The sequence below is a fragment of the Neofelis nebulosa genome, chromosome 10, assembly GCF_028018385.1.
Source record: "Neofelis nebulosa isolate mNeoNeb1 chromosome 10, mNeoNeb1.pri, whole genome shotgun sequence".
Classification (NCBI taxonomy): Eukaryota; Metazoa; Chordata; class Mammalia; order Carnivora; family Felidae; genus Neofelis; species Neofelis nebulosa.
The window spans coordinates 65,746,125-65,761,350 of NC_080791.1; the positions used below are offsets into that span (position 1 = coordinate 65,746,125).

Below are 15,226 nucleotides of genomic sequence, written 5' to 3' on the forward strand. Positions count from 1 at the left end.
TGCGGTATTTCATGAAATCCTGGTAACAGCTTATGAGATAGTATTACCTATTATTCCCATTTTACAAGCAAATGCCGGAGATCTCCTAACTGCTCTCCTGAATGTTCTTTGATTCTCTTCTAATCCATTGTTCTTTGCTGCCAGAGTAAACCTTTCAAACTACAAGTGTGTTAATCTCACCTCTCTGTTTAAAGCACCACAAAAAAACTGTCTATTGCTCTTAAGACCCACATTCTTGCATGGTCTGTCCCCACTTGGGTCTCCAATCTGCACTTCTTCTGCCTCCTGAGCCTTCTTCCCGTTCCTTGGAGGAGCCATTCTCCTTGCCACATGGCCTACCCTTGAATATCCTGTTCTCTCTGCATGGAACGTCCCTTCTACCCTGTTCAGTAAACAGACCTCAGCTCCATTATCATTTCTTTAGGAAAGCCTTCTCTCGATTCCCAGAGTGGGTGAATTTTCCCTAATTATATGCTCTACATCTCTCCTGGACTTTTCTTGTGTGTGTATGTGGTAGTAGTGGGCATCTTATTGGTTGTTTGATTAATATTTATCTTCTTTACTAACTGTAAGCTCTAAGAAGGCAACTGAGTCTATTTTTTTGCTTACCATTAAATCCCTAGCACAGCACATACAAGGTGCTCAATAAATACTAGTGTAAGTATGGCAAGAAGTTAAGGTCTTGCCCAAGGAAGGCAAGTGGCACAGCTGGGAAAGACTGTCTGCCCCCAGAACATGTGCTGGACTTCCCAGACCTGGAAGGACTGGGTTTCAACTCATGAACCTGCTTCTTACCTTCCATTCCTGTCTTCAACACTTGTCCTAGATTCACAGCTCACAGCCTGCTTGTGGGAAAAGAAATCCAGAAGTCCGGAAGGCTACTCACCTGGCTTCAAGAAAGCCCCTGCCAAAAAAAAAAAAAAAAAAAAAAAAGAAAGCCCCTGCCCCCTAGCCCCATTCATCAAGGGCAGGATCTCTTGGAGGGAGAGGCAAAAAGGAGGTGGGATTGCAGCTCACCTTCCAGTCCTTTGGTATGCTTCCAGCAGTGAACAACAGTGGCTGCCCTGGCCCCTTCTGTCCTGTTGCCTGGATTCCTGCCTGGTCACTCCTCCAGGCATGAATCACCCAGGGAACAGTGAAAGACAGCCTTGCCTTGTCTCTCTAGGACAGGTACCTCTGACTGGGCAATGCATCAAGGCAGGTCCAACAGTGAGGGCCCCTGGGGCTTAATCTGGGACAGCTACTTTCCTCTGGGAGGAAGCCAGGCAGGCAGATTCCAGCTACCACTCCTTAGGCAACTAACTCAGTCTTGCAGCCCTTTTGCTGAGGATGGCCCAGTGGAAGTAAGGGGCTCCTTTTATAGCAAGATTCCCTGCTCCCCCTCTGGGAACACCAGGAAGCTGAATGTCTCTGATTGAACTGGAATTTGTCCATATCAAGTGTTGCTGAAAACTAAACAGGACTTTGGCTGGAGCTAGGGATCTTTTTAAGAATGCAGAGCTCTTTGCTGTAATGGGATTTGTGTTCTGCAATTGGATCTGTGGCCAAACCACAATTGGTCCCCTTATCTCTTAGAGATCATCCTCAGCCAGACTGATAGCATCACTTCACTTAAGCATGGGTCAGTGTAGTGAGGCTAGCCTGCACATACACTATGAGTTTCTGCAAATTGCAGCCTGGCTGCTCTGTTTGAGGAGTATCATCCCTGGTAAGTTTATCCAGTTTTCCCAAATGACTATGAGAAAGTCACTTCCTGCCTCTAAGCCTCAGTTTCCTTATCTGTAAGATGAGTACAGTAAGATTGCATATAAAATTAACCTCTGTGAACTCTGGAGGGCTTTACCGACAGAAAAGATCATTAATTCTCCATATAGCCAACCTTCCCTGCCCTATTGGCCCGTCTTGGAAGAAGTATAATGTAATTCTTAAAAACAACTAGGCTTGAGGGGCACCTGGGTGGCTCAGTTGGTTGAGCGTCCTACTTTAGCTCAGGTCATGATCGTATACAGTTCGTGGGTTCAAGCCCCACATTGGGCTCTGTGCTGACAGCTTGGAGCCTGGAGCCTGTTTTGGATTCTGTATCTCCCTCTCTCTCTCTTTGCCCCTCCCCTGCTCATGCTCTATCTCTCTCACTCTCAAAAATAAATAAACATTACAAAAAATTTTAAAAACAACTAGGCTTGAATCCCTGCTCTGCCACTTACCAGCTATATGACTAGTAAGTTACTTCACCACTGTGTTTTAGTTCCTCATCTAGAAAGCAACCAGTAACATCTCTGTCTCAGGGCTGCTGTGAGGATTAAATAAAATAATACACATAACACATTTTGGCACAGAGTAAAGGCTCAGCAGAAGGTAGCTACTATAGTTGTCACTTGAGACAGACTCAGGAAAACCCATAGGTTGCTAAGTCTCAGAGTGGGCCCTGACCTATGCCTGCTCTAAGCCTTTCTATAAAGCTCCAGGCAATGCAATTTGGACCTACGCATCTTATACCTTCTCTGGAGCCAAGGCCTCCTGAGGCAGGGGCTGGCCAGCTCTCTTCCTGTCCATGGTGCCTCTGAATTTACCATTCATATGGTTCTGTACTAAAGTTCCCTGCATCTTGCCTTGGCTATTGTAGAGGATTAGTCCTTGAAAAGTGTATTAGGCAAATTGATGCTGTTTCAATCAGGATTTTATTTGTGTTGTTCTTATTATAAGTGACAGAAGCCCTACTGAAAATTTCTTAAACAAAAGTGTAAACCTTTGGGTCCTCTTATTTAAAAGTGCAGGGACTCGAATAGCCAAAGTAATTTTGAAGAAGAAGACCAAAGCAGGAGGCATCACAATCCCAGACTTTAGCCTCTACTACAAAGCTGTCATCATCAAGACAGCATGGTATTGGCACAAAAACAGACACATAGACCAATGGAATAGAATAGAAACCCCAGAACTAGAACCACAAACGTATGGCCAACTAATCTTTGACAAAGTAGGAAAGAACATCCAATGGAAAAAAGACAGTCTCTTTAACAAATGGTGCTGGGAGAACTGGACAGCAACATGCAGAAGGTTGAAACTAGACCACTTTCTCACACCATTCACAAAAATAAATTCAAAATGCTTAAAAGACCTGAATGTGAGACAGGAAACCATCAAAACCCTAGAGGAGAAAGCAGGAAAAGACCTCTCTGACCTCAGCTGTAGCAATCTCTTACTCGGCACATCCCCAAAGGCAAGGGAATTAAAAGCAAAAATGAATTACTGGGACCTTATGAAGATAAAACGCTTCTGCACAGCAAAGGAAACAACCAACAAAACTAAAAGGCAACCAACGGAATGGGAAAAGATATTTGCAAATGACATATCGGACAAAGGGCTAGTATCCAAAATCTATAAAGAGCTCACCAAACTCCACACCCGAAAAACAAATAACCCAGTGAAGAAATGGGCAGAAAACATGAATAGACACTTCTCTAAAGAAGACACCCGGATGGCCAACAGGCACATGAAAAGATGCTCAATGTCGCTCCTCATCAGGGAAATACAAATCAAAACCACACTTACATATCACCTCACGCCAGTCAGAGTGGCCAAAATGAACCAATCAGGAGACTATAGATGCTGGCGAGGTTGTGGAGAAACGGGAACCCTCTTGCACTGTTGGTGGGAATGCAAATTGGTGCAGCCGCTCTGGAAAGCAGTGTGGAGGTTCCTCAGAAAATTAAAAATAGACCTACCCTATGACCCAGCAATAGCACTGCTAGGAATTTACTCAAGGGATACAGGAGTACTGATGCATAGGGGCACGTGTACCCCAATGTTTATAGCAGCACTCTCAACAATAGCCAAATTATGGAAAGAGCCTAAATGTCCATCAACTGATGAATGGATAAAGAAATTGTGGTTTATATACACAATGGAATACTACGTGGCAATGAGAAAGAATGAAATATGGCCTTTGTAGCAACGTGGATGGAACTGGAGAGTGTGATGCTAAGTGAAATAAGCCATACAGAGAAAAACAGATACCATATGGTTTCACTCTTATGTGGATCCTAAGGAACTTAACAGAAACCCATGGGGGAGGGGAAGGAAAAAAAAAAAAAAGAGGTTAGAGTAGGAGAGAGCCAAAGCATAAGAGACTCTTAAAAACTGAGAACAAACTGAGGGTTGATGGGGGGTGGGAGGGAGGGGAGGGTGGGTGATAGGTATTGAGGAGGGCACATTTTGGGATGAGCACTGGGTGTTGTATGGAAACCAATTTGACAATAAACTTCATATATTGAAAAAATAAAAAAATAAAAAAAAAAAATAAAAGTGCAGGGACTTCAGGCATGGCTGGATCCAAGGGCTCAAATGACATTACCACTCTAGGCACTGAGGTGATGCCACCATAGGTAGGCTCTCCCTGTCTTGTGACTGTCAGCAGCTCCCAGTTTATAATCTGTTCTCCCAGCACTCCTCCTTTGAGTCTTCAGCTAATAGGAAGACCTTTGAGAATGGGGTATAGAAAGAGTGCTGGGGCCAGGAGACCAGAAGAGTAAATGAGAAGAGTAGAGGAGAAAGTGGAGATTTCTAAAGAGTTTTTATCCCCCTCTTTCCCACCTATGCATATTTTGCTCTGACTTTGCCCTTGGGCACCCCTGGAAGTAATGGCCACTGCCCAGAACCCCCTTTGCTCACCACCCCCATCCTTATAGCTGCAGAGTCTGCTTTCTTCTCTGGTGCCCTCCACCCCACCCCAACTCCCTCTGTCAGGAAGATTCTTCAAACACCTGTCCACTGCAGGTACCATATGTGTGCCAGGATCTCTGGCTACACAGAACCCATGACTTGGCACACAGCCCCAAAGATTATGTCTACTTTGGCAGGTTAAAGCAAAGATGAGATATTTCTGTCTTCTTCCTTCGGAGTGATTCCCAGCATCACCGTAGCCTCATAGAAACAGGGCTGATGGCAGCCCTGCTGGTGTTTTCCAAAGTTGCCTAGGTCTTTTGGATTCATTCCTGTTAGCAATGATTTTGTTTCATTTCCTGGGATAAGGACAGGCTGTGACCTCAAATCAGACAGCAAAGAGGAGAGAAGGAGAGGGAAAAAAAATCTCAGTATCTGAAGCAAGAATTTCTAGGGGAAAGAGGGGAATCTAGGCTTGGCTCCAAATCTGGCTCTGCCTCCTGCTCACTGTGGAACCTTGGCCAAATTACTGCAGCTCTCTGAGCCTCAGTTTACCCATCTGGCAGGGTTCTGTGTGGTTTAAATAAAATAACATGTAAAGCACAGGGCCCAGCACAAAGTGAGCCCTCAATAAATATGAGTCCTCTTTCCTTCTCATTCCCCTCTCCAGGACTGCAGAGAACTTGGAGAAAGATCAGCCCTCCAGAGGCCAGTAGAGAGCTCTTCAGTCTGGAAACAGACCTCTGAAGATGGCAAGCCTCTCAGAATGCAGCCTAGGCCTGACCTGCCTGCTCCCAGCCGAGGGCAAGAAAGCTGCAGGGCAGCTCACTCTGGTTACCTCCGCCTGCCTCAGGCACACAGAGGCTTTACTGCTTTCCCCACGGTAGCTAAAAAAATTCCTTGGGTGTGACAGCGAGAGGCCAGTGGCCCTTGCTGAGCAAGTCCAAGGCCGAATGGTGCAAATAGTATAGGAGACACAAAGCGCCCTATGGAACATGTATAGGCACTTGGGTGTGCAGACATCTACACACCACACACACATACTCATACAATATTTACTCTGACCTATTTTCACACAGCTCTGCACGGCCCATAGAGAAAAGTCATTTGTGGTTATTTGTAAATGATTTCAAACTTACAAAAAGTTGCAAAAATGAAAACAGTCTAAAGAACAGCTCTATATCCTTTAACCAGATTATTAACATTTTACTCCATTTGCTGTATCATTTGCTTTTCCCCAACATACATAACACACTTTTTTTCTGAACCATTTGAGTATGAGTTACCTATATTATCACCCTTTACCACTAATATTTCATTGTGTATTTTCTAAGAATAGGTATTTTTCTCTTATGTAACCACAGTATAGATATAAACTTCTTGAATTTACATGGATATAACATTTTTATCTAACCTACTGTTCATATTCCAGTTTTCCATTGATCCAATAATGTTCTTTGTGACATATTCCTCCAATATAGGACCCAGGCTAGGGTCAGGTATTGTATTTGGTTGCTGTGTTTCTTTAGCCTCCTTTTGTCTGGAATAGTTCCAAAGCTTTGTCTTTTATGGCATTGACATTTTTGAAGAATTCAGTCTTCCATATTATACAAAAAAATTATTTTATAGAGATATAACCTTTTGAGGAACAGACTTTTCCAAAGTGGCTACACTATTTTACATCCCTACCAGCAGTGTACGAGAATTCCAATGTCTCCACATCCTCAACAACACTTGTTATTATCTGACCCTTTAATTGTAGCTATCTTGGTGTGAGATGGTGTCTTATTGTGGTTTTGATTTGCATTCCCCTAATGGCTGATGATGGCAAACATCTTTTCATGTGCTTATTGGCCATTTATTTATCTTCTTTAGAAAAATATCTGTTCAGATCCTTTGCTCATTTTTGTTATTTGCCTTTTTATGATTGAGCTGTAAGAGTTCTTTATATATTCTAGCTACAAGACCTTTGTTAGATATATGATTTGTAAACATTTTTCCCCATTCTATGAGTTGGCTTTTCACTTTCTTGATGGTATTTTTTAAAATGCAAAAGTTTTAAATCTCATTGGTGTACAAGTTGTTTTTCAACTCCTCTCCCTTTTTAAAAATAGAGTATTCTTCATTTTGTTTGTATCTGAAATTTCTTTGTATTGACATTGAGGCTTTGCATTCTTGGCCTGAGTACTGTATAGGTGATGGTATGTTCTTTCAGGGGATGTGGAGCCATGTGATGTCCTTATGCCTTTTACTGGAGATGATAATTCTGAACATCTGATCAAGGTATTGCCTGATTTCTCTTCTGTATAATTACTAGATTTTTTTTGTCCCCCATTCATGACTTTTTAAAAGATGAAATTCTCTCTTTTCCAGGTTGTCTATACTCCATCAGCACATTTGAGTTCGGTGCTCTCCCAGGCACGTGCTGCATGGTGGTCACACCCACGTTGGCCAGGCCTGTGTCCTCATGTCTCATCAGGGACTTTGTCCTGCTGATCGTGAGGGCTCATACAGATTCCTCACTCTTTCCTTTTGGGCCCCGAGTTCACATCCTGGCCTAGTGAGTCTCTTTGTAGGCTTAATTTGCCTACAACCCTGATTACTGCCTCTCTGGAGTTAGAAGTTGGACTTTGCCATGTTGGTAACATCAAATTCGAGATAGACATTTCTGGAGAATGTGTTATCCTGGACTCAGCAAGAGGTACTGACGTCCTCACATATCAGGGGCTGAAGACTGGAAGTAAGGAAAGATGAAGGATAGACAGGCCTCTGTGCGGTGTGCTGTTCCTGACGTGAGAGCAGTCTGAGGAGATTGGACAAGTCCATTTCACTTTCCCTGCTCAGGAAGATAAGGGTTTTCAGAGGTCTTGTGTGAGAACCGAAGTCAGGCATTCTGGCCTTTCTTTCCTGCTTCAAGCTCTAATTCTGTTCCTAGAACACATCCCACTACAAAGCCTGTGACTAAAGGACTTTGTGTTTCAGTGAGATGGGAGAAACCAGCACAGTGTGAACCCATTTAAAAATAGATTTGGGATTTAGGCTGACCCATGGGGTGGTTGGAAGGCCCAGCACACCCTCCAGTAGGTGACCAATGGTGGACACCTCCCGCCATCGCATCTCCTGAGGTGGGCACATCTGCTGGCCAGAGATTTGCTTGTGGACTCACCTGAGTCCTCTTTCCCATGGTGCTGACATGGCTGGAGCTCCAGGGCCCTGGCTCCCCTGACTTCTCACTGAGCTAAGTTAAGTGTCTCCTGGCTCTGGGAGGTGCTCTGAGCTCTGATTGCTACACCCCATCCTCTTTCCTATTATTGTTTCCTGCCTTGTCTTCTGAATGTTCAAATAAACCCAGCAGATGTTAAAAAAAAAAAAAAAGTATCTTGGATTTAACTTCTCAAGTCTTCAGAAGTGGGAAATAATGGTGATGATAATAGTTAACATTTACTGAGCCCTTCCTACATTCCAGGCAGTATTCCAAGAGTTTTCCATGAGGAACTCATTTAATTCTCACAACAACCCTATCCAGTCAGTGTACATACCATATGAGGAAACTGAGGCACAGAGAAGTAAAGTGACTTGTGCAAGGTCGCACAACTATTAAGTGGCAGAGCTGGGATACCAATCCAGGTACTGCAGAGAACATAATAGGAGTCCTGGAGGAAATGAGCATTAGGAAACACTCTTAGAGAAACCTTTCACTAAGATAAACAGAGAGAATGCATTCATAAAGAGAACATTGGGAATTCTGGGAGGGGGGATATTGGATGACTGATGCTGCTTGAGTCACATCAGTTCCTTACTGGAAGTCCTCAGTAAGGGTTTACCAGGCCTCTGATACCTGCATCCACATCACCTAAAATTCCTGCTTGGGTACCTTTGTGGCTGCTGAAAGCTCCCTTCCTCAAGCCAGGTCACCTGGATCTAACATTGGTATTCTGGACACACATTCTTGCTTTGTCACCATTACCATCCTGCTATATCATCCAGTTTTATATGATGGACAGATATCATGCACATGCAGCTGCATTGGCAGTGTGTGAAAATGACCAGTTTGTGGTCACACAGTGAGTTACCCACAAGGCTTGGGAGAGCTGAGCACAGAAGACCTGGCCAGGGTTTACCACAAGCTCACACTCTTGATGAGGGTTTACCACAAGCCACACTGTCTTGATGTTACACATTGCTGGGCTCTGTCCTCCCTGGGGCATTAGTTTCATTTCCTGCTCAGCAGCTATTAATTTTTCTTTAATCACAAAGTGTGTATAATAAGGCAAAGCCAGGGGCACCTGGGTGGCTCAGTTGGTTTAGTATCTGACTTCCGCTCAGGTCATGATCTCCTGGTTCGTGGGTTCAAGCCCCACATTGGGCTCTGTGCTGACAGCTTGGAGCCTGGAGCCTGCTTTGGATTCTGTGTGTCTTTCTCTCTCTGCCCCTCCCCTGCTCATGCTCTGCCTCTCTCTCTCTCTCTCTCTCTCTCTCTCTCAAGAATAAACACTTTTTTAATTAAAAAAAAAAAAAATAAGGCAAAGCCAGCACCAAAGCCCATTTGAGGTAGGTTTGTATTTCTGCTTTTTGCACTGTGTAGGGAAAAGACAGAAAACTCCAAACTGTGCTTCAAAGTTATCCTTCAGTCCTAGTGTAGCCTATAGGATCAGAGGACAGTCCAAGGTCAGGGGTATGGTAGCTCCCGGAACTACATGTGCTAAAAGATTTCACAAGATTACAATATGGGGATTCTCCCCCCTCATTCTTTCAACTCCTTTTCCCTCCTGTCTCAGCAGTATATATCCAACCTAGCATGGTGTCTAGACCATAACAATGAATGAATGAATGAATGAATGAATGAATGAATGAATGAGGTGTGCGTGTGTGTGTGTGTGTGTGTGTGTGTGTGTGTGTGTGTGTTTGGACATGATTCAGAGCACTGTTGACAGTTTGAAAAGACCCAACTCAATGACTTCCCACCTGGTCATTAGTCATTAGGCCAGGCAGAGAGAAGGAAAAGATCTAAACAGATACATTCTGAGGGCTGTATTAAACAACATGCAATCAGTCACAGCCCTGGTCCACAACATCTCACTGGTAACATTTTGCCTCGAATTGTGGCCATTTAAACTCCAAAGCAGGGGGGTGAATGAGACACTGATCTATTCCATTTTACAACCACTAGGTGGTGCCTGCTCTAGAAATTATAAAATGGCTTGTTCACAACTTGGAGCTCTGGTCAGCCTGGCATGAGATGAAATGTCAAGTGCTTGCTGGGTGCGTAGGGGAACTTGCCAGGGCCAGCACTGCCATGGTAGGATTCAGGAGCGAGTGCCCTGGGAGAGGCTTGGATTCATGACTCCAACGATGAGCTCACCCTATCTAAAATAGCAACTCCCTCTCACCACCTATTCATCTTCTACCATTTTACCCTTCTTTATTTCCTTTAAACAGTTACCACACTTGACTTTGCTATTTATATTTATTTATTTTCTGTCTCTCTCCATTAGAATATAAACACAAAAGCAATGACTTTATTTTGCTCACTACAGCACACCAGCTCCTACAGTGCTTAGTAAGTGTGCAAGAAATATGTTGGATAAATGAATAAATGAGTGAACACATAACAAATAATTATTAGTAACTCATATCTGTAGTAGCATTCCCGTAATGAGATACTCTGAAAACCAAATAATGCTAAGTTACTGTCATTATTTGCAGTAGGTGAATTTGTGACCTTTTATTCAGCTTTTAAAGCAGCCTCCCTGAGAATTAGAGTGGTTTCACTTTCTAAATCTATAATTCTATTTTGATCCTACCGTGTTCTCTGGAAAGTGATCCCCGCTGAGTAGTTAGGTCTTTGTGACTGTCTATCACAGGAACAGCCTTGCTGGGCCATCAGGTCCTTGAGGATGGTCTCCTGCAAGCCAATCAGGACTACCTGAAGGGAGAAGGAAGCAGGGAACCACACATACTCAGGAAACCCAAGCTGGGTTCACAGTCCCCTGGAGTAGAAGATGCCACAGAAAGGAAGCCTCACCAAGGCTTCTCACTTCCTATGGATGGGCCCCTAGTGGCCACACGTAGGGCCTGGATTCTGAGGATGGCTTGCCAAGCAAGGAGGCCATAGATAACAAACCTCCCTGAACTTGGTGAGGAAACTGCTTTACTCCTCATCTAATCCATTTGCCTCCCAAATACCAGCTAAGAGTGATACAGGCTTGGGTAAGGCTCTCAGGACTCACCCTGCTGTGTGAAAGGAAGCAGAGATGCTGACAGCCCTAGGAGGAGGCATCCCTTCTGCACTGAAGAGAGGATAGAGGCTGGGCTTGGTGTGGATGCACTTCCCCAGCACACGGGCCCACCCACTAAAGCAGCCTGCAGCAACAGCCCTGATGCTCTCCCCACAAAGATCTGCCTGAGGGCAAGTGAGTCCTTGCTTTGTGCTGTGCAGCCACAATTCCAGATTACCACATGACAATTTTAAAATCACCTGCAAACCTAAATCCAGTGAATGCCTACAGATAACACATTTAACAGCTCAGAGAATGATTCAGAGGAAGCAATTTTCCACAGTGAAGATAATCATCTGGTAGTGTGAAAAGGCAAACACTCTTTTATTAGCACTGGAAACTCAAGGGAAACGTTGCTAAATCCACAAATGCAGCACTTAAGTAAATGGTTCAAGAACAATATCCACAGCTGGAAGGAAGGTCTTGTACAGATTTCACTTCCACTCAGTGTCCTCCCACAGAAAGAGCTCTCTTGGAGGGCAGGGGAAACAGCTCTGACCTCTTCCTGTTTACTTAACAAGCAGTTCCTCCAAGTCTTGGTCCTGTGCCCACACAGGGAATTCCAAAATTCAGAGCTCCCTGGTCTTTATGTACATACTTTTCCCAGGTGACCACTACCTCATGTCTCATGATGATGTTAAAATTCTGTGATGTTAAAATTCATATTCCAGCACTGACCTCTCCTGGGGCTTCACAGAATCAATTGCCTACCTGAACTCTTGAGTGTGGATTCCTAAACAGGTACCTCATACTTGAAATGGCCCAAACTGAGCTCTCCTTTTCCAGTATTTTATTACTGCATAATAAATCACCCCAAAACCTAGTGACGGAAAAAAACAATAACCATTGATTTTGCTCATGAGTCTGCAATTTTGGTATGGCTTGATGGGAACTGCTCTGTGAAGTACTAGCTAGGGCAGCTGGACATGGGGCTGGAGAATTCACTCCCACATGGCTCACTCACATAGTTTTACTTGCTGTCACCTGGGAGCTCAGCTGGGCTATGGGTGGGGGGCCGTGGTTCCTCTCTGCATGGCTGCTCCACAGGCTGTGGTGACTGAGTTCTCGGTGTGAGCAAAAGAAGTGGAAATTGCCAGTGTCTGAAGTCCTGGGCCCGGGAACTGGTAAAATGTTATTTCTGCCACACTAAACTGGGGAAGCAGTCACAGAGCTCCAAGTTAAGGGGAGGGTCAAAAGACCAACAACTTTCCATGGAAGGAGCATCAAAGAAGTTGTGGACATGTTTTAAAATGGTCACATGTCCCAGACTCTCTCTTCCTGTGGTCTCCTCCAGCTACCAGTTGCTCAGGCAAGTAGGAGGCCTCTTCAGTTGCTGCCTTTCCCTTCCTCTCCATCCAATCGTCATGCGAATTCTTGACTCTGCCCCAAAACATGTCCAGAAACTATTCTCACATCTCCACTTCTACAACCTTAACCCAGACAAACTCATCTCCTACCTGGATGACTGCCTGGCTGGTTGCAATAGTTTGTTAATGGCTCTCTGCTTCCATGCCTTTTTCTGAAATCTATTCATATAGTAACCAGAACGATCTTTTACAAAAATAAATCAGGTCATCCCACTCCTCTGCTTAAACCCCTCTAAAAGCTTCACAACATATTCAGAATTAAACCCGAACCCCTCATTCTGGATTCCAAAGCTTGATGTGCTCTGGCTCCTGTCCAGTCCCCTGGCCTCACTTCATCCCATTTGCTTCCTCACTGGACTGTGACCCCCACACATGCTGGCTTCTGCCTGCCAGCCTTTGCACTTGGTTTCCCTCTCTCTGGAGTACTCTTTGCCCTGTTTCTGTCCCAAGACTGGTTCCTTCTGGCTATTTTCAGTTTGAAATGTCATTTTCCCAGAAAGGACATCCATAATCCATAATTCTAAAGTAGTGAAACAGTCATGTGTCACATTAACCTACAACATAACATTTAATGCTAGCTGATACTTTTTTGTGGTGATTTGTTTAGTCATTGACTATCTCCTCCCTCTAAAATGTAAGTCCCATGAGGGCAAGGACCCTGTCTGCCTTGTGACTGGGCATCCCTAGGGCCTAGAACAGTACCTGGCACAGAGCAGAGGTTCAATAAATATTGATTGACTTGTAGGTAGCAACAGTAGCCCCAGGCAGCCAGCCCACCACAACATCTCTCAGGGTGGTTGACGGGGATAGAGAGGAAGCTTAGGGAGGACCTTAGTTGCTCATGCTTGTACCAGGAGCACAGCTCTCGTGTGGGTTCTCAGCCCACAGTGCATTTCCATCCTTAGTCTTCCTGTGACCTCAGCAATACAGCATCACACAGTCATGAACATAGAGTTACTAACGTGCTTAGGACAGGATGGCACAGTTCAGCTCACCCCTCCTCCACATGGATCGGGTCACTGACTCAGGTTATATTACATTTGAATTCTCATCTTATGATGAGACTCAGAAATGTAGATGAAGTCCTTGTATGACAAACTCCAAGTGCTTATTTTGATGATGATTGTAAAAAATGAAAATATTCACATTTTTGAAAAGAAATTTGGAAATGGGTATTTAGGACCCATGCAAATAAAGAAGAAAATTTGGATTAGGGTATTTTTTTTTAATCAATGTTGTAAGTAGGTTAAAAAAACAACAACTGAGGTGAAAAGAGAGCTTCCCAATAGGCTCTGTTTTCTTTAAAAATATTTGCTAACCATTTTTTAGTACTTTGGTGTACAGAGTTAGTTTGTTACTGAAGTAACAAAACACTATAGGTGTGTGTAGTTCAGCCCATTCATTAGGGAAATGGCAGCTTGTTTGATAGGATTCTTTTTTTCTTCACTGTAATGAGATTTTTGCCTACGGATTTAAATTTTTACAAATTAAGTAATGTTGAAAATTCAAGATTCTGCGGAAGAAAATGATTGTGAATCCCCACTGTGCCAACCAAATGTGATTCTGCAGTACCTGGAGACGGGGATTTGTGCAGGTGCTCCTGGCGGTGGTGTGGTGACTAAGAGAACGAGCCCACCCTTAGTGGTGCCGCTCACGTCCTCAGAGCTGCAGCAGTGCCCGACCTTGAAGAGTGGGCAAGGAAGGCAAACATAACCGTCTGGCTGCACAGTGGCCCACGTGGCCCTCAGACACCTGTGGAGGCAAGCCCACTGAGAAGTAGCACCCTTGGCAGTAGTGACTCAGGATCTGTGAAATCTCCTTTTCATAACAGTGGGTGATTCTCATCCACCAAGGAGATCACATCCGGCCTGAACTCTCCAGTCCCTGATGCAGGGCCCAGCGGAGCATCTGAAGGCACAGCTGAAGGTGCTAAAACCAGCACTGTGCATTCACTGCAGAGTGGAAGCTGGCAACTAGGAAGGCCATTGTCCACAGACCCACATTATTACATCTGTGGAAGTGCTTAGTTTTTATCTTTTTATTTCTAATTCTTTCTGCTTAAGTATTCTTAAATGATCACTGCTCAGAACCCAGGGTCCTGGGATCAAACTCTGGTCATACAGGCTGGAGAAGGCTATGGGGAAACAGAATCCTCCTGGGTCTCAGGTGGGTGCATGATGCCTGAAGGGCTCTCCCACCCTCCCTTCCTTCTTTCCTGCTCTGCCTGGTCACAGCATGGGTGCAGAGGGCTCCCTTAGGGAGGATTGGGAAGGAGGAAGCTGAAGTTTCAGGTAAGGCAGCCCCTTCTGTGGACTCCTTTCCACCACGGCCCCCTTGAGGAGGAGTGAGAACCAGGAAGGACAGGTGAGTCTCATCTGAGCTGACTAACGTCCAGCTCAGCCAGCCCTTGATGTCCCCCAGACATCCACCCACCGCAGTGAAAGATGGTAGGACTCACTGCCATTCATAACCCATGTCCACAATGCTGGGAAAGAAAAACCAAGTTCAATTTACCAAAATATCTGTATTATCTATAAAAATTGAACTCTAATGAGTCACTGCTACTGGAGGCAGCGATATCCGACTATGCTGGCTGCATAGGCAGATGGCTGCGTCCCAGCAGCCCACAGGCAGATCATGGCGCTGAGTGGCACGTGGCCCGGCTCATTTGTAAGGCCTCAAGAACCTGGACACTTTGGAACGTAGCAATCGGATGAAAGATCTTGGGAACATCTCTCGGGATTCCTGGGCTGTGTACTTGAAATAGTTCTGGGGGTGGGCCAGGACATCAAACAGAGCTTTGATCAGCTTCTTATCCTAAAAAGAACACAAGTTTTGTTACTGGGCCAAAATACTTAAACATTGCAACATTTTGCCAATGGAACTATAATGTCCCAGTGTTGGACAGTAGGTTGCTGAGCT

The 15,226-nt window shown here is 44.6% G+C and overlaps 1 protein-coding gene and 1 long non-coding RNA gene across 7 annotated transcripts in view; one reads left to right on the top strand and one right to left on the bottom strand.

Moving 5' to 3' along the window:
• The first annotated feature begins 5,329 nt into the window (after positions 1–5,329).
• Positions 5,330–8,034, top strand: LOC131487447 (uncharacterized). Its single transcript, XR_009249746.1, has 2 exons — positions 5,330–6,942; positions 7,033–8,034. It is a non-coding gene; the product is annotated as an uncharacterized LOC131487447 (long non-coding RNA).
• A 6,774-nt stretch (positions 8,035–14,808) lies between these two features.
• SCUBE2 (signal peptide, CUB domain and EGF like domain containing 2) overlaps positions 14,809–15,226 on the bottom strand; it is a 63,573-nt gene continuing 63,155 nt past the window's right edge. For all 6 annotated transcript variants that reach the window (XM_058688176.1, XM_058688181.1, XM_058688180.1 and 3 more), the window contains one exon: positions 14,809–15,121. In XM_058688176.1, the coding sequence (XP_058544159.1) occupies positions 14,969–15,121 (153 nt within the window). In that variant the 3' untranslated portion in view covers positions 14,809–14,968. The remainder of the gene's footprint in view (positions 15,122–15,226) is intronic.